Source organism: Gorilla gorilla, chromosome X, assembly GCF_029281585.2.
Source record: "Gorilla gorilla gorilla isolate KB3781 chromosome X, NHGRI_mGorGor1-v2.1_pri, whole genome shotgun sequence".
In the NCBI taxonomy this organism is placed as follows: domain Eukaryota; kingdom Metazoa; phylum Chordata; class Mammalia; order Primates; family Hominidae; genus Gorilla; species Gorilla gorilla.
Genome location: NC_073247.2, coordinates 166722933 through 166739457, shown reverse-complemented (window position 1 = coordinate 166739457; position 16525 = coordinate 166722933). Strand labels below are relative to the sequence as shown.

Genomic DNA, 16525 nt, shown 5'->3' with positions numbered 1-16525 from the left:
TAAATACCTATTTGAGATCTTGCTTTTAATTCTTTTGGATATACACCCAAGAAGTGAGACTGGTAGATCATATAGTAGATCTATTTTTAGGTTTTTAAAGAAACTACAGGCTTATTGCACCACTCTACAATCTCAACAATAATGTACAAGGGTTCCAACTCCTCCATATTCCCACCAACACTTGTTATTTTCTGATTTTGTTAGATAGTAGCTGCCATAATGGGTGTGAGGTGGTATCTCATTGTGGTTTTGATTTGCATTTCTCTGACAATTAGTGATATTGAACACTCTTTCATATGCTTGTTGACCAAGAGAAATATCACTTTAAGTCCTTTGCCCATTTTAAAATCAGATTTTTTTGTTGTTGAGTGTAGGAGTTCTTTATATATTCTGGATATTGACCCCTTATTAAATATATGATTTGCAAATATTTTCTCCCATTCCATAGGTTGCCTTTTCACTCAGTTCATTGTTTCCTTTCATGCACATAAGTTTTAAAGCTTGATGTAGTCTCATTTGTCTATTTTGCTTTTGTTAGCTGTGCTTTTGGTGTCATATTCAAGAAATTATTGTCAAATCCAATGTCATGAAGCTTTTTCCCTATGTTTTCTGCTAGTTTTGTAGTTCGGGGTCTTATATTTTGGTCTTTAATTCATTTAAGTTTTATATACGGTGTAAGATAAGGGTCCAGCTTCTTTCTTTTGCATGTGAATATTCAGTTTTCCCAGTATCATTTATTAAAGAGACTGTCTTTTTCCCATTTAGTGGTGTTGGTATCCTTGTTGAAGTTTGCTTGACCATATGCAAGGGTTTAAATCTGGGCTCACCATTCTGTTTCATTGATACCACACTGTTTTGATTACTGTAGCTTTGTAGTTACTTTTGAAACCAGGCAGTGTGAACTGCCCAAATTTGCTCTTTTTCGAACTTGTTTTGGCTATTCAAGGTCCCCTGAGATTCCGTATCAACTTTTGGATAGATTCTTCTATTTTTAAAATGGCCAGCCTGGGTGACAGAGCGAGACTCCATCAAAAAAAAAAAAAAAAAAGCAAGCAAGCCATTGGGATGTTTACAGTGATTGCATTAAATCTACAGATCACTTTGAGTAGTATGATATCTTAACAATATTAATTTATCCAATCCATGAACATGAGATGTCTTTCCATTTATTTGTGTCTGTAACTTCTTCCAGCAACATTTTGTAGTTTTGAATATATAAGTCTTTCACCTCCTTGGTTAAGTTTATGCCTAATTATTTTATTCTTTTTGATATTATTGTAAATGAGATTTTCTAAATTTCCTTTTCTGATTATTCATTGTTAGTATACGGAAATAAAATAGATTTTGGTTTGTTGATTTTTGTATCCTGCAACTTTCTTTTTGCTTATTAGTTCTAACAGTTTTGTGAGGTTTCCACATATATTTCATGTGTGAACAGAGAGATAAACTTACATCTTCCTTTCCAATGTGGATGCCTTTTATTTCTTGTTCTTGCTTAATTGTTTTGGCTAGGAATTCCAGTCCTGTGTTGAATGCTTATTTTTAAATTGAAGTGTATGTCCTTTTATTTTTGAGTTGTAAGAATTCTTTACCTATTCTGGATGCTATACCATTATCAAATATGTAGTCCTCTCTTATCCTTGGTTTTACTTTCCATGGTTTCAGTTACCTGTGGTCAACCACGGTCCAAAAATATTAGATGAAAAATTCTAGAAATAAACAATTCATAAGCTTTAAGTTGCAGACCTTTCTGAGTAGCATGATGAAATCTTACGCCATACTGCTCTAACCTGCCCAGGATATGAATCAACCCTTTGTCCATCTGATCCATACTGTATATGATACCTGCCCATTAGTCACTTGGTAACCATCAGATTGACTGTCACGGTATTGCAGTTCTAATGTTCAAATAACCCTTATTTTACTTAATAATGGCCCCAGAACATAGGAGTAGCAATGTTGGCAGTTCTGCTATGCCAAAGAGAAGCCCTAAAGTGCTTCATTTAAGTGAAATGATGAAAAGTATCCAACTTAATTTTAAAAAACGAGAACATATCATATGCTAATGCTGCTAAGGCCTATAGTAAGAACAAATCTTCTATCTTTGAAATTGTGAACAATATATTGTTATAATTGTTCTATTTTATTATTGTTGTTGTTAATCTCATACTGTGCCTAATTTATAAACTAAACTTTATCACAGGTGTGTATGTATAAGAAAACATGGTGTAATAGGGGTCAGTACTATCTGTGGTTTCAGGCCTCCACTGGGGTTCTTGGAACATATTCCCCAAAGATAAGGGGAGACTGCTTTTTGTAATTTGCCACTATTTTTCCTGATTCTGTAGGTTATTTTCACCTTCTTGATAATGTGCTGTGATGCACAAAAGTTTTTAATTTTTATCAAATCCAATTTATCTGTTTTTTTCCTTTCTCCCTTGTGCATTTGATGTCATATTTAAGAAATTAGTGCCAAATTGAAGGTCATGAAGATGTACCCCTATGTTTTCTTCTAAAGTTGTATTGTTTTAGCTCTTCTATTTAGATCTTCGATCCATTTTAATTTTTGTATATTGGGTGAAGATAGTGGTCCAGCATTATTCTTTTTGCATGTGGATATCCAGCTGTCCCAGCACCATTTGTTGAATTGCCTCTTCTTTCCGTGTTGAATTATCATGGCACAGTTGTTGAAGATCAATTGACCAGAAATGTACAGGTTGACTTTTTATGTATCTATCCTTTGCTACCTTTTGTGGTTTTTCTACAGTTCACTGAAACTCTGTCCCTTTTTTCCCAGTCTTTTCTGTCTGTTATCCAGCTTGGATAATTCTATTGATCTATCTTCAAGTTTACTGACTCTTTCCTCTGGCATTTCCACTGCATTCTCACTTTTAATCTAGAGTTTAAAATTTTTGGTTGTTATATTTTTCAGTTGTAAAATTTACATTTGCTTCTTTTTATCTTCTATTTCTTATATGATACTTTCTTTTTAAATATTTGTTGCAACATTTTTGTGACTGATAGCTTGAGAATTTTCATAATGGCAGCTTTTAAAGTCTTGTCAGATATTTCCAACATAAGTGTCATCTTGCCTTTTGTATCTGTTGATTATCTTCTCCCATACAAGATGAGATTTCTGTGGTTCTTAATATGTTAAATAACTTTGGTTTATGTCCTGGTTATTTTGGATATTAAGTTATGAGACTTTGGATCTTGTTTATATCCCCACTTCTGTGGTATTTTGAGTTTTGGGGCCCTTCTCCAATCTGCCTGTTATTTACATTCCAGAGTTCACAAATAGCTAGGCTTGGCATTCTTTCCAGAGTATATAGTTGAGTTCAGTGAGATATAGGGGCAGCATGTGTTAATTTCATCTTATGTGTGAAATCATCCAATGCTTTGAAATTTAATAAAATATTTCTAAATAACACCTACATCAAAGTAAATCACAAGGGTAATAATATCACAAGGGAAATACTTTGAACTGAAGGATAGTAAATAAAAATTATGGATGTACCCAAAGCAGTGCTTAAAGGGACATTTATGGCTCTTTTGAAAAGACTGATATCATTAATAAACCCCCACCAAGACTGATCAAGGTAAAAACAGAGAACACAAAAATTACTAATGTAAGGAATGAAAAAAGAGAAATCACTTCGGATCCTACAAACTTTAAAAGAATAGTAAGAAGATATTGTGAACAATGTAAACTAAAGTTCTAGGATAAATTCCTAGAAAAGCACAACTTGCCAAAACTAAAACGACACAGAAAATCAGAATAATCCTACATATTTTAAAGAAACTGAACCTATAATTTAAAACTTTACACAAAGAAAACTCCACACTGACATTGCTAATCTGTTACATTCTATCAAACATTTAAAGAAAAAACCCAAACTTACACAAACCATTTCAGAAAATCGAGATATGGGAACATTTTCTACTTTGTACTATGCAGCCAGCAAAACCATGATATCAAAATCTAGCAAAGGTGTTTAAAGAAAAGAAAATTATGGATCAATCTTATTTATGAAAAAGATATATAATTCCTAAAAAGATTAGCCTAGTGAATACACTAAAGAGATAATATACAGTGACTAAGGAATGCAAAGCTGGGTTAAGATTCAGAAATCAGTTCATGCGACTTACCACATTAAGGCAAATAATCATATGATTATCTTAATAAATGCAGAAGGAGCATTTGATAAAATTCAACATTCAATCATAAAAAAGAGGCTTAGAATACTAGAAATACAAGGGAACTTCCTTAATATGATAGAAGCTAACTACAGAAAAGCTAAATTACACACCAGAGATAATTGGGAAATTTTAAAGCATTCTCTTTTACATTTTATTCATAAATTTTACTGGAAGACTGAGACAGTATAATAAGGCATGAAAGAGAAGTAAAAAGGTGTAAAGATTGGAAAGGGTGAAATTAAATTGCCCTTGTTTATGGAAGACATGACTGTTTACATAGAAAATCCCAAGGAAATATAATCTGCAGATAAATCATTAGGATTAAGAAGTACATTTATATCCATAAGGCTGCTGGATATAAAGCCAATATACATATATCAATTTGCTATCTAAATAACCGGTACCAACTGGAAAATTATGAAAAGATACCAATTACAGTAACATAAAACACCAAATTCCCAAGAATAATTTAAATGAAAGATGTGTACAATCTTTTCAGATGTTTCACAGAAAAATACAAAAGATAGAGAAATTAAAATCTAAATAAATGGAGGGATACATCAAATTGATGAATGGATTCAATTCTATCCCAGTCAAATTTCAGCTGACATGTTTCAGCAAGTTTTCTTGTGGAAATCAACAAACTGATTTTAAAATTTATATGGGGCTACAAAGGGTGAAGAATAACAACAAAGGGGAGAACTAATGTTACCACATATCATCAAGACTTATTATAAAGCTACAGCAACTAAGTGTGTTACTGACACAAGGATAGACACATAGACAAAACAGAATTTGCCTAGAGTCCAGAAACATAATCATATATATAGGGACGATTGATTTAAGGCAAAGTGGCAAGGCAGCAATAAATGGTGCCAGGTCAATTGGATACACACGTGGGAAAAAGGGAACGTCAACTCACATCCCACATCATATCCTGAAGTTAACACTAAGTAGATTGTAGATTTAAGCATGAATGGTGAAATAATAAAGCATCTCTTTCAGATAGGGAAAGATGTCTTAAATAGTGTAGGACACTAAAAAGCACTAGATCGAAAAGATAAAAAGATAATTTGGACTATTATATTAAATAAACAACTTAGGCTCATCAAATGATACCATTAAGATAGTGAAAACCAGGTCAGGGTGAGAGAGTAGATACTTGGAATAGGTATAGCTGACAGCTTGTATCCAGAACATATTGGAATTCTTTTGAAGTACTAAGAAAGTTAAAGAAAAATGAATATGACTTATACATGAGGGGATATCCAAAAAGCCGATAAACATTTGAAAAGGTGTTCAACCTAATTAGTCACTGGGGAAATCCAAATTAAAACCACAATAAGATACTACTGCACACTCACCAGAACTGCAAAAAATGAAAAAAAGTCAGAAAATAGTAATTGTCAGTGAAGCTGTTAAGCTGTGAAAACCTTCATACACTGTTGGCAAGGATGTGAATTTGTATGATAGCTTGGAAACTATTCTACTAAAGTGATAACCCAGCAATTCCACTTCTGTGTACATACTGAAAAGATATGCATTCACATGGGCAACAAGAGGCTTATGTAAGGATTATTTTCATAGCAGCTTTATTCATAAGAGCCCCAAATTGGAAACAACCCAAATGCCTAACAATAGAACATATAAGTAAATTGTGGTAAATTCCAACAATGAAATATTACACAGCAATAAAAAAGAACTACCATAACAGAGTGAAAGAAGCCATACACAAAGTTGTACTTACCGTATTTTCCCATTTATATAAAATTCAAAAACAGACAAAATTAATCTGTGTTGTTAGAGATTAGGATAATGGTTACCTTTGGGAAAAAAACAAGGGCATAACAATTGAGAGGAGTCACAAAGGAGGCTTCTGGAGGGCTGGTAAGGTTCTATTTCTTGATATGTAGTACAGTTTCACAGGCGTTCACTTTGTAAAAATTCATGGAGCTGATCTGGGTTGTGGTTGCATAGGTGTTTTCATTTTGTGAAAATTGATTGAGCTGGACACTTGTAATTTGTGTACTTTTCTGTATGTTACACTTCAATTGAAAAGCTAAGACCAACCAACCAAACTAAGTTTATGACAAAGAAGCTCTAGAGTATGCTAGAGCTCACAGGTCAGAATGTATGCATTAAAATAGTAGTTTTGAAATCTACAGCTGAAGGGACACTAAACAAATATTTACTGAACACCATGGGAACAGTAATAAAAAAGCATACCTTCTTTCAAGGATCTTACAATGTTAGTGGAAAAACAAAATATTAAAATATAATGTTATAAGTATTACAAAAAGGAAGTATATGATTTTATTAAGTTTCCAGGAGGAATGCTTAACTGGGATGGTATCGGGGGTTGAGAATTATCAGAGAAGGATTCCTAAATTTGATCTTCATCTTCAAAAATGACTAGACATTGGCCAGGTGGTATAAGGAAAAAGGAAACTGTAGGCAGAGTGAGCATATGACAGAGAGAGAACATGGCTGGAGAAATAAGCAAACCATGAAGGGCTGCAGGTTTGGGGCTTTATTCTGAGGGCATTAGGGAGCAGGATCATTTCAGAATAGCTACACCATGATACCAAATTGAAAGGAAGCAAAATGGGTGAGTGCTAAAATTAAAGAACTTTTAAAAATAAATAAATAAAAATACTACTTAGCATCTATGGGATATATTTAAAGCAAAGATCAGTGGAAAATTCACAGCCTTAAGCATTTATATCAATAATAATGAAAGACAAAAAATATACTCATTAAATTCCAAACTCCAAATGCTAAGATAAGCACAACAAAATGACCAAAATGAAACATAAGGACGGAAATAATAAACATAAAAGAAAAAGTAGTAAGGTTGGGAATAGAAAAAAAATAAGTAAATAAAAATCAGTGTTTCAAGGAAAAATAACAAAATTGACACACCACTGGCTAACATAACCAAGGGAAAAAAGAAATAGCACAAATATACAAAATATGAAATGACAAGGGGGAGATAACTATTGAAATACAAGAGATTTAAAATATGACAGACTATCTGGCAGAGAGATCTCTGTGTAAATAAATTTGCAAACCATAAAAAATGAATAATTTCTTAGGAAACTGTACCAAAATTGACCCCATTACAGAAAGAAAGCATAAACAGATAAATTCCCAGAGAAACACAAAAAGGCCTAGTTGATTTCATAGAGGAATTGTCAAAGAACTGATTGTCTCACTGCTACATACATTTCTGTCACAGCCTAGACAGTGAAAGAAAACTCCAAACAATTCTTCTGAAGCAAGTGTAATATATATACCTAAACCTGATAAAGACAGTAGAAAAAAAGAATATTTCTGATAGCACTTATGATTTTTCCTGAATACAGAATCTTTCTTAATGAAGAAATGCTACAGGAATTTCCATAAGGATCAGAAACAAAACAAGATCATCTACTATTTCCACTACTATTTAATGTTCTAAAGAAGATATTAGGCAATGAATGCAGTTATATTTAAGGAATCAATTAGAGGTTTAGGAATTGGGAAATAAGTAAAACTATTTGCAGATGGAGTGTGACACTTATCTGGGAAGCTCTAGAGAAATAAAGGTATAATTAACTCAAAGAACAAAAGAATTCAGGAAGATAAAAATTTACATACAGAAATAGTAGCCTTCAAATATACAAGCAAAAAACAGAGGATGTAATAGAAAAAAAACATTAACAAAGCAAAAAAGAAGTTAAATGCTTAAGAATAAATTTCAGTATGACATATACAAAACCTATATGAGAAAAACAACACTCCCAAAAGACACAAAAGTAGACTACAGCAAATGGAAAGACAGCCAGTGCTCTTGGATAGGATGATGCAACATCACAGATTAATTTATAAATTTAACACAATCTCAATAGAAATATCAAAAAGTTTTTATCTGGAGCTAGACAAGTTGATAGTAAGGTTCACATGAAAAACCAAACATGTAAGAATAGTCAGGGTCTTGGATGGGCGTGGTGACTCAAGCCTGGGCTCACACCTGTAATCCCAGCACTTTGGGAGGTTGGGAGTTCGAGACCAGCTTGGGCAACATGGTGAAACCCTGTCTCCACTAAAAATACAAAAATTAGCCAGGTGTGATGGCACGTGCCTGTAATCCCTGCTACTCAGGAGTCTGAGACAGGAGAACAGCTTGATCCCGGGAGGCAGAGGCTGCTGTGAGCCAAGATCGCACCACTGCACTCCAGCCTGGACGACTGGGGGAGACTCCGTCTCAAAACAAACAAACAAAAAAAAAAGAATAGTCAGGGAAACACTGAGAAAAGAAAAGCTACAATGGAGACTAGCCCTACGGATAATAAAACATACAATAAAGCCACCATAATTTATGTGATGGTAACTAAATGGACAGACAGAATAAAAAGAAATAGATCCAAGTGAATAGGGAGCTTTCATATATGGTAAAAGGTGGCATGTAAAATTGCTGACATGAAGATAAGCTTTTTTTTAATTATTATTTTCCCTCACTCTGTCGCCCAGGCTGGAGGGCAGTGGCACAATCTCGGCTCACTGCAACCTCCGCCTCCCGGGTTCAAGCAATTCTCCTGCCTCAGCCTCCCGAGTAGCTGGGATTACAGGCATGTGCCACCACACTTGGCTAATTTTTGTATTTTTAGTAGAGATGGGGTTTCACCATGTTGGGCAGGCTGTTCTCGAACTCCTGACCTCAAGTGATCCATGCGCCTCGGCCTCCCAAAGTGCTGGGATTACAGGCATGAGCCACCGCGCCCACCTAACACAAACTTTTTAAACAATGGTTTTGTAACAGGTAGATTGCCATTTAGAAAGAGATAAAATTAGATTCATATCTTAGTCTATACAAAATTAACTCTATATAGTTCTGACTTTTGACTTTTTGAACCATGTTGATGTTTCATATACTCTAAAAGGGAAAAAAGTATGGGTTAAAAAAAAATCCTAAAATGGAAAACAAGCAAACAAGAAAAACCTGTCTTTCCAATAAATCATATAACCACACTGAAGTGGTCAGGGGGAAAATAGACTGAACCCAGCTAACTATTTTGAGTATACACTCTTAGGCATATGTCCAAACTCATCAAAACGTGTACATTAAATATGTGCAATTCTGCATGTTAATTATACCTCAATAAAGCTTAATAAAAAGAACTGTGAACAAATTTTGATCTCTAGTTAGTAGGTTTGTCTTTCACGGTGATATAGATTAGCAATTCTGAAACTACTTTCTGTATATTCTAGGGCTGAGTAACAAGTAAACATATTGTGGCTAGCAGAAGCAAGGCATCTCTCTTTTGAAGGAAAAAGTTGCAAATATGAAAAAGGAGAATGCTAGGATGAACCTTAAAGTATGGAAATAGAATTGGAGTTATCAGGTTGAACTCAGAGGTAAACTGGAGAACGTTTCCCAGCTGAAGCACAAGGAGAACCCCCAGGTAGGGCTTGGCAGATGCCGAGTTGAGAAAATGGAGCTGAGACTCTGGGAAGGCCAAGATAGCTTGTGTTTGCAAAGTAAAGTACCGTAGAGGAAAGAGCTGCACAGGAAGAGAACACCTGGAGGGTCCTCTTCAAGTGTTCAGTTGATGACTGGTCTGGACATGTGTGTGAGCAAACTACCCAGTCAGAGAAACAACAACCTAAAGGGATTAAAGGGAGCGAACTCCAAAGTATGCACAGGGGCAGGAATAGCATCTATTTTCAACAGTCCGAATGGAAAATCTCATAATATTGGAAGCATCAGAGTATTAAAAAGCGTCTTGCCTCAGTAGTGGGGAAAAACGAACCTTATATTAAACACTGCTTTGTTTCTGCCTAACAAAGCTTAAAAGCAAGATCCAAAGGGATAGGAATGTTTCCTAATAACTTTAACAGTATCTTGAAACAAAACTCAAGAATATTTTTAGGAATACAAATATATCTAGTACCCAATAAGGTAAAATTCACAATGTCTGCATCCAATCAAAAATTATCAGGCATGAAAGGCAGCAGAAGAGTCCAACCTATAAGGAGAGGAAATGAATTGGAATTGGCCCAGAATGATGCTGATTTAGTGACAAAATTGGAGGACAAAAACATTAAAATGAATATTATAACTATTTTGTATGTTCAAGAAGCTAGAAGATTAAACATGTTAAGTATAGAAAAGAAAAAAATTTAAAAGATCCAAATGAGACTTTTAGACATGAATATTACAATGCCTGAGATAAAAAGTACAGTAGAGTATTGGCACATGCCTGTAGTCCCAGCTACTTGGGAGGCTGAGGCAGGAGGACCACTTGAGCCCAGAAGTTGATGGCTGCAGTGAGCTGAGATCATGCCACTGCACTCCAGCCTAGGTGACAGAGCGTGACCCTGTCTCTAAAAAAATAAATAAATAAAAATTAAAACATACAGTGGACAGGATTAATGGTAAATTTAACATTGCAGAAAGAAAGATGAGTAAACTAGAAGACAGCAATAGAAACTATACAGAACAAATCACAGATAGAAAAAAAAAAAAGACTGAAAAACAATGAACAGAGCATCAGTGAACTGTGAGGTAACATTAAGTGGCCAAATATATGGTTAGTTGAAATACCTAAAGGAGAGGAGAAAGTGGGACATAAAAAACTAGTGGAAATAATGTCTGAAGTTTTTCTAAATTTGATGAAAAAAAATACATAAATCCATAGATCCAAGCAGTTCAATGAAACCCAAGCACAGGAAACAATTACACCATGATACACTTATACTCAAATGGTTTAAAGCCAGTGATAAAAACAAAATCTTAAAAGAAGCCTTAAAAAAGGACACATTAAGTAGAGTAGACAAAGGTAAAAATGTCAGCCACTTTCTTGTTGAACAGCGGAGAAATATCTTTATAGTTCCGAATGTAAAAAAGGCAACCTAGAGTTCTTTACCCATTGAAAATATCTTTCAAAAAATGAAGGCAAAGACTTTTTTCAGATATATCAAAGTCAAAAGAATATAGCACCAGCAGAGCTACACCACAAGACACATTAAAGGATGTTCTTCAAGAAGAGAGAAAATGATACCAGATGTAAACAAAGAAACTAAGAGCACTAGAAATGATTAACCATATGGTTAAATACAAAGACTTTTCTTATTTAAATTTCTTGAAAAGATAATAAACTGTTTAAATAAAACTTATACATACAAGTAAAATGTATGACCACAATGGCACAAAGGCCAGGAGGCGAGAAATGAAAGTATGATGTTGCAAGATTCTTATACTATGTATGAACTAGTAAAATATCACTCGAAGACAGACTGTGATACGTAAAAGATGTATACTATAAACTAGTGGTTTTCAACCAGGGGTAATTTTTCCCTGCAGAAAACATTTGGCTGTGTCTGGAGATGTTTCTGATTATGACAACTGAAGAAGTGCTATTGGCATTTAGTAGGTGGAGGTCAGGGATGCTGCTAAACATTTGACAATGCACAAAATGTCACCCCCCCACCACACACACACGCATGCACACACACACACACACAAAAACTATGTGACCCAAAATGTCAATAGTGCCAATGTTGACAGACCCTGTGAAAAACCCTAAAGCAACCACTGAAATAACAAAAGACTACAGCTAATTAGTCTATAAAGGAGATAACCATTTGACAAAATACAACATCTGTTTTTGTTGAAAACATTTTCTTATCAATCCAGGAATTGAAGAAACTTCCTCAAACTGATTAAAGGAATCTATGAAAAATCTTCAGGTAACATCATACTTAATGGTGAAAGAGTAAATGATTTCTCCAAAGATTAGGAACAAAGTTACCATGACCGCTCTTACCAGCTGTATTCAACAGCTTATTAGAGGTTCTAACAATGCAATAAGGCAAAAAAATAAATAAATAAACAGAAGGCATCCACATTGGAAAGAAATAAGTGAAACTACCTTTAATCACAGATGACATAATCACCTGTAGATAATCCAATGGACCCTTCAAAAAAGCTATTAAAAGTAATTGAATTTAGCAAGGTTGTAGGATATAAACTCAATATACAAAAATGAATTGTACTTTTATATAGTAGCAATGAATAGGAAATTGAAATTAATACAATCACATTTACAATAATATAAATACATGAAATGTATAGGGATAAATATGACAAAAGATATGGAAGACCTGTATATTGAAAACCACAAACCATTACTGAGATAATTAAAGACCTAAATAAATGGAGAGATATACCATGTCCATACTTTGGAAGACTACCGTATGTTCAGCCAGTGTGATCCTAGGTATTTCCCCAAGGAAAGGAAAGGCATGTATCCACACCAAGACCTATATACAAATGTTCTAAGCAGCTTTATTTGTAATAGACAAAAACTATAAATAACTCAAATATCCATCAACAGGTGAATGGATAAACATATTGTGGTAATATTTATACAATTTAATATTATTCTGTAATAAAAAGGACAGACTATTGATACATGCTGTGACATGGCTGAACCTCAGAATAATTATGATGTATGAAAAGAGACAGACAAAAAAGTACATACTCTATGATTCCATATACAAAAAAATCTAGAAAATGAAGACCAATCTGTACTAATAGTAGATCAGGGTTTTCTGTGGTTAGAGAAGTGATAGGGCATGATGGAAGAAAAGAATTACAAAGAACCAAGGCTCCTTGGAGAAATAATGAATCCAGGCTGGGTAGAGGAAAGAATGAGACAAGCCTGGAACATCTACTTGTGCTAGAAAATCAAAGAAAGATAGGATCAGGTCAAAATAACACAGGAAAAGCTTCCACTAGCCAATTCTGAAACACTGGGTGCCTCAAAATAACTAATGATGGTAATGGATTAAAACTCATTGAATAAAATAAGGATCCAGGTGTTCACATTAATATAAATAAATAAATGAACAAATAATCAAATTGGCAGAAGAGAAAACTCTTTCTTAGAGAAGAATACCAACTAGTAAATGTTGAAGGAATGATGGAATTAGAACATTGCCATGTGACAATCATCTTAGTAATAAGTAATTTAGGAAATACTAATTGATGAATGCTAAAACTCCCCACAAGATACAGTCATCCCTTCGTATCTGTTGGGGATTGGTTCCAGGACCTCCCACAGACACTGAAATCCATAGATGTTCAAGTCCCTGATATAAAAGGGTGCAGTATTTGCATATAACCTCATCCTCCTGTATACTTTAAATTCCCTCTAGATGACTTATCATCTCTAGATTATTTATAATACCTCATACAGGCTGTGTGCACTGGTGCATGCCTGTAGTCCCAGTACTTTGGGAGGCTGAGATGGGCAGATCGCTTGAGCCCGGGAGTTGAGACCAGCCTGGGCAACATGGCGAAACCCCACCTCTATAAAAAATACGAAAAAAAAAATAGCCAAGCCTGGTGGCACATGCCTGTAGTCCCAGCTACTTGGGAGGTGACGAGGGAGGATCCCTTGAGCCTTGGAGGTCAAGGCTGCTGTGAGCCGTGATCACACCACTGCATTCCAGCCTGGGTGACAAGGCAAGACCCTGTCTCAAAAAAAAAAAAATTATTATACTGTATTGTGTAAGGAATAATGACTAGAAAAAAGTCTGTACATGTTCACCCTGTATGCAGTTTTTTTCCAAATATTTTTGATCCAGGGTTGGTTGAATCAATGGAAACAGAATCCATGAATGTGGAGGGCCAACTGTTTATTAATATCAAAGGGAATAATTAACTTTACAGTGGAAAAACCTATCAGGCACTACCTGAAGCACATGGTCAAAGTTAAAATCACCAGTAATGGAACAAATTGACATGTGCCTCCTGATACAAATCACCAAAAGAACCAACATAACTTCAGTGGCATTATTGCGAAAAGTGCATAATCTACATCTAATCATGATAAAACATGAACAAATCCAAAATGAAGGACATTTTCCAAAATAACTGCCCTTTAGTAGTCTTCAAAAATGTTTAGGTCACAAAAGACATAAGAACTGTTTCAAGTCAAAGGAAACTAAACAGCCAAGACAATTACGTGCAATGTGTGAACTTGGACTGCATCCAGGACCAGACTAAAGGTTTTTTCTTCTGTTATATGGATGTAATTCGAAAACTTGGTGATGACATTTGAATACTATCTATGGATTAGATAATAATGCTGTAAGGACTTTAATTTCCTGATACGGATAATGATATTCTGGTTATGTAAGAGAATGTCGTCGTTCTTTCAGAAATGCCTACTGAAGAGGTATCATGTGTGCAACTTACTGTCAAATGGTACAGGAAAAATATCCATACAATAAAGAAAAAAATGACAATAGAAATGTGACAAAATACCAACATTTGGGGAATCTGGGTGAGGGGTATACAGGAATCCTTAATACTATTCTTACAACTTTACTGTAAATCTAATATTATTTCAAAACAGAATATTAAAAAACATCGAGTAATAACCTTAAAAATTGATTTAGTAAGGACAATTCCTAAAACAGAAAAATCAGACACCAGAAAACTCAATGAGTGCAAGTGACAGGAAGGGGAAAAAATTAAAAGCATAGCAAACAGAAGGCAAAACATAATGGCAGAAATACTGCCACATATGTCAGCAATGGTAATAAAATGAATGTATGACATTCACCTATTAAGAGACGAATGTCCTGATTGCTTAAAACCAAAAAACTCAAGATCTTGCTATATTTTATAAGAGGCATACCTAAAACAAAATAACTGAGGAAGGTCAAAAATAAGAGTGGAAAAAGTTATAATAGGCAAACAAATGCTAACAAGAACTATAATACATAATGGGCAGTGGCAGAGATTGCTGGCTGCCTATTCCAAATGCACATTCTCACTTTCCTCCTTGATAACAGAACGTCCATTTTTAGCAAAGACAGAGCTACTTGAAGTAAAAGACTAGATTTCCCAGTCTTCTTGGCAGCTTAGGTATGGCCACTTGACTGAGTTCTGCCAGTGAGATGGAAGTGGAATTGTTTTCTGGGACTTCTGGGAAGGTTGCTTATTGGAAATCAGTTGAGCTGGGGGACAGGCCCCTTTTTGCCCTCCTACCTTTCCTCTTCCTTCTGGCCCTCAATGGAGATGTGCTGGCTGGAGCTCCAGAAGTCTCGTGGACCATGAAGGGACCTTAGGATGGAAACCACACACCAAGATGGTGAAGCAAAATAGAGGAGTCTGGGTCCCTGATGACACTGCAGAGCCCTGAGACCTGATATCCATCTCCAGACTTCTTTTACCACAAAAAAAATAACATTTCTAATTTTATTTCTTATTTAAATTTTTTTTTTCTAATATATGCTGCTGAACCTAATCCTGATGGGAACAATAATATTATTTAGAGAGAAAGAATTCAAGGCATAAATAAAAAATAAATAGGACAAAGAGGACGATTTCATATTGTGTGAAGGAAAAACACAGAGAAGTTTAATAGTTATGACCTGTAAATATTCTGCACTAAAACAAACAAACAAACAAAAAACAGCTTCAAAGGATATAAAGCTAACTCTGACTAAAATATGAAAGTGGACAAATAATTTAGTTGGGATGGGAAGTTTATACATACACATCTCTCTCAGATATCAATAATCAAAACCACAATGAAGGATATAAGGATTGGTATAACACAACTTAAGCTTATTCTGACGGGGATATAAGGAACTTGTACCCAAGAGAAAATATACATACTTTCAACCCAAATGAAAAAGCTGTGAAAATTGACTATGTTTTAAGTCAGGGATCAGCAAACTCTTGAAGTAAAGACATATTTTAAGCTGTGTGGGCCACAGGGTCTCTATTACAACACTCAGCTCTACAATCATAGCTGGAAAGGGGTCATAGACAATATGTAAATAAATGGATGTGGCTATATTCCAATAAAACTTGATTTACAAATATAGGCCCCAGGCCAACCTGGCCTACAAGCTATAGTTTGTGGACCCCTGTTCTAGGTAACAGAGGAAATATTTTAAAAATCCGTAAGGCTGATACCACACAGGCCACAATCAGTTACCATAATGTAGTGTTAAAAATTAACATACTAGTCCCTCCCTCAAATCTAAACAACTGGAAATTTCAAAATTTTAAATTTTTAAATGCACTTCTAAATAACCCTTGGGTTGAAGAGAAAATAAAAATGGAAAGTACAAATTATTTACAAGTAAACAAACAAAAAACATCGGAACTGCCTTACTATATATACATCAAAACCTGTGGGCCCAAAGTGAAGAGGAAAATTTATGACCTCAAATGTATTTATTAGAAAACCAGGAAGACAGAAAATAAACCTGGTTTTCACCTCAAGAATTTAGAACAATACAACAATAAAATGCAAAG

General features: G+C 34.7%; 2 protein-coding genes across 6 annotated transcripts in view; one reads left to right on the top strand and one right to left on the bottom strand.

Moving 5' to 3' along the window:
- MTCP1 (mature T cell proliferation 1) overlaps positions 1–16525 on the top strand; it is an 82470-nt gene that overhangs the window by 33743 nt on the left and 32202 nt on the right. The window lies entirely within an intron of this gene.
- Positions 1–16525, bottom strand: part of BRCC3 (BRCA1/BRCA2-containing complex subunit 3) — a 51276-nt gene that overhangs the window by 9031 nt on the left and 25720 nt on the right. For 2 of the 5 annotated variants that reach the window (XM_019019298.4, XM_004065160.5), the window contains exon 8: positions 15245–15319. The exons of the other annotated variants lie outside the window; for them this stretch is intronic. In XM_019019298.4, coding sequence (XP_018874843.1) covers positions 15245–15319 — 75 coding nt within the window. The remainder of the gene's footprint in view (positions 1–15244; positions 15320–16525) is intronic. 5 annotated transcript variants of the gene reach the window in all.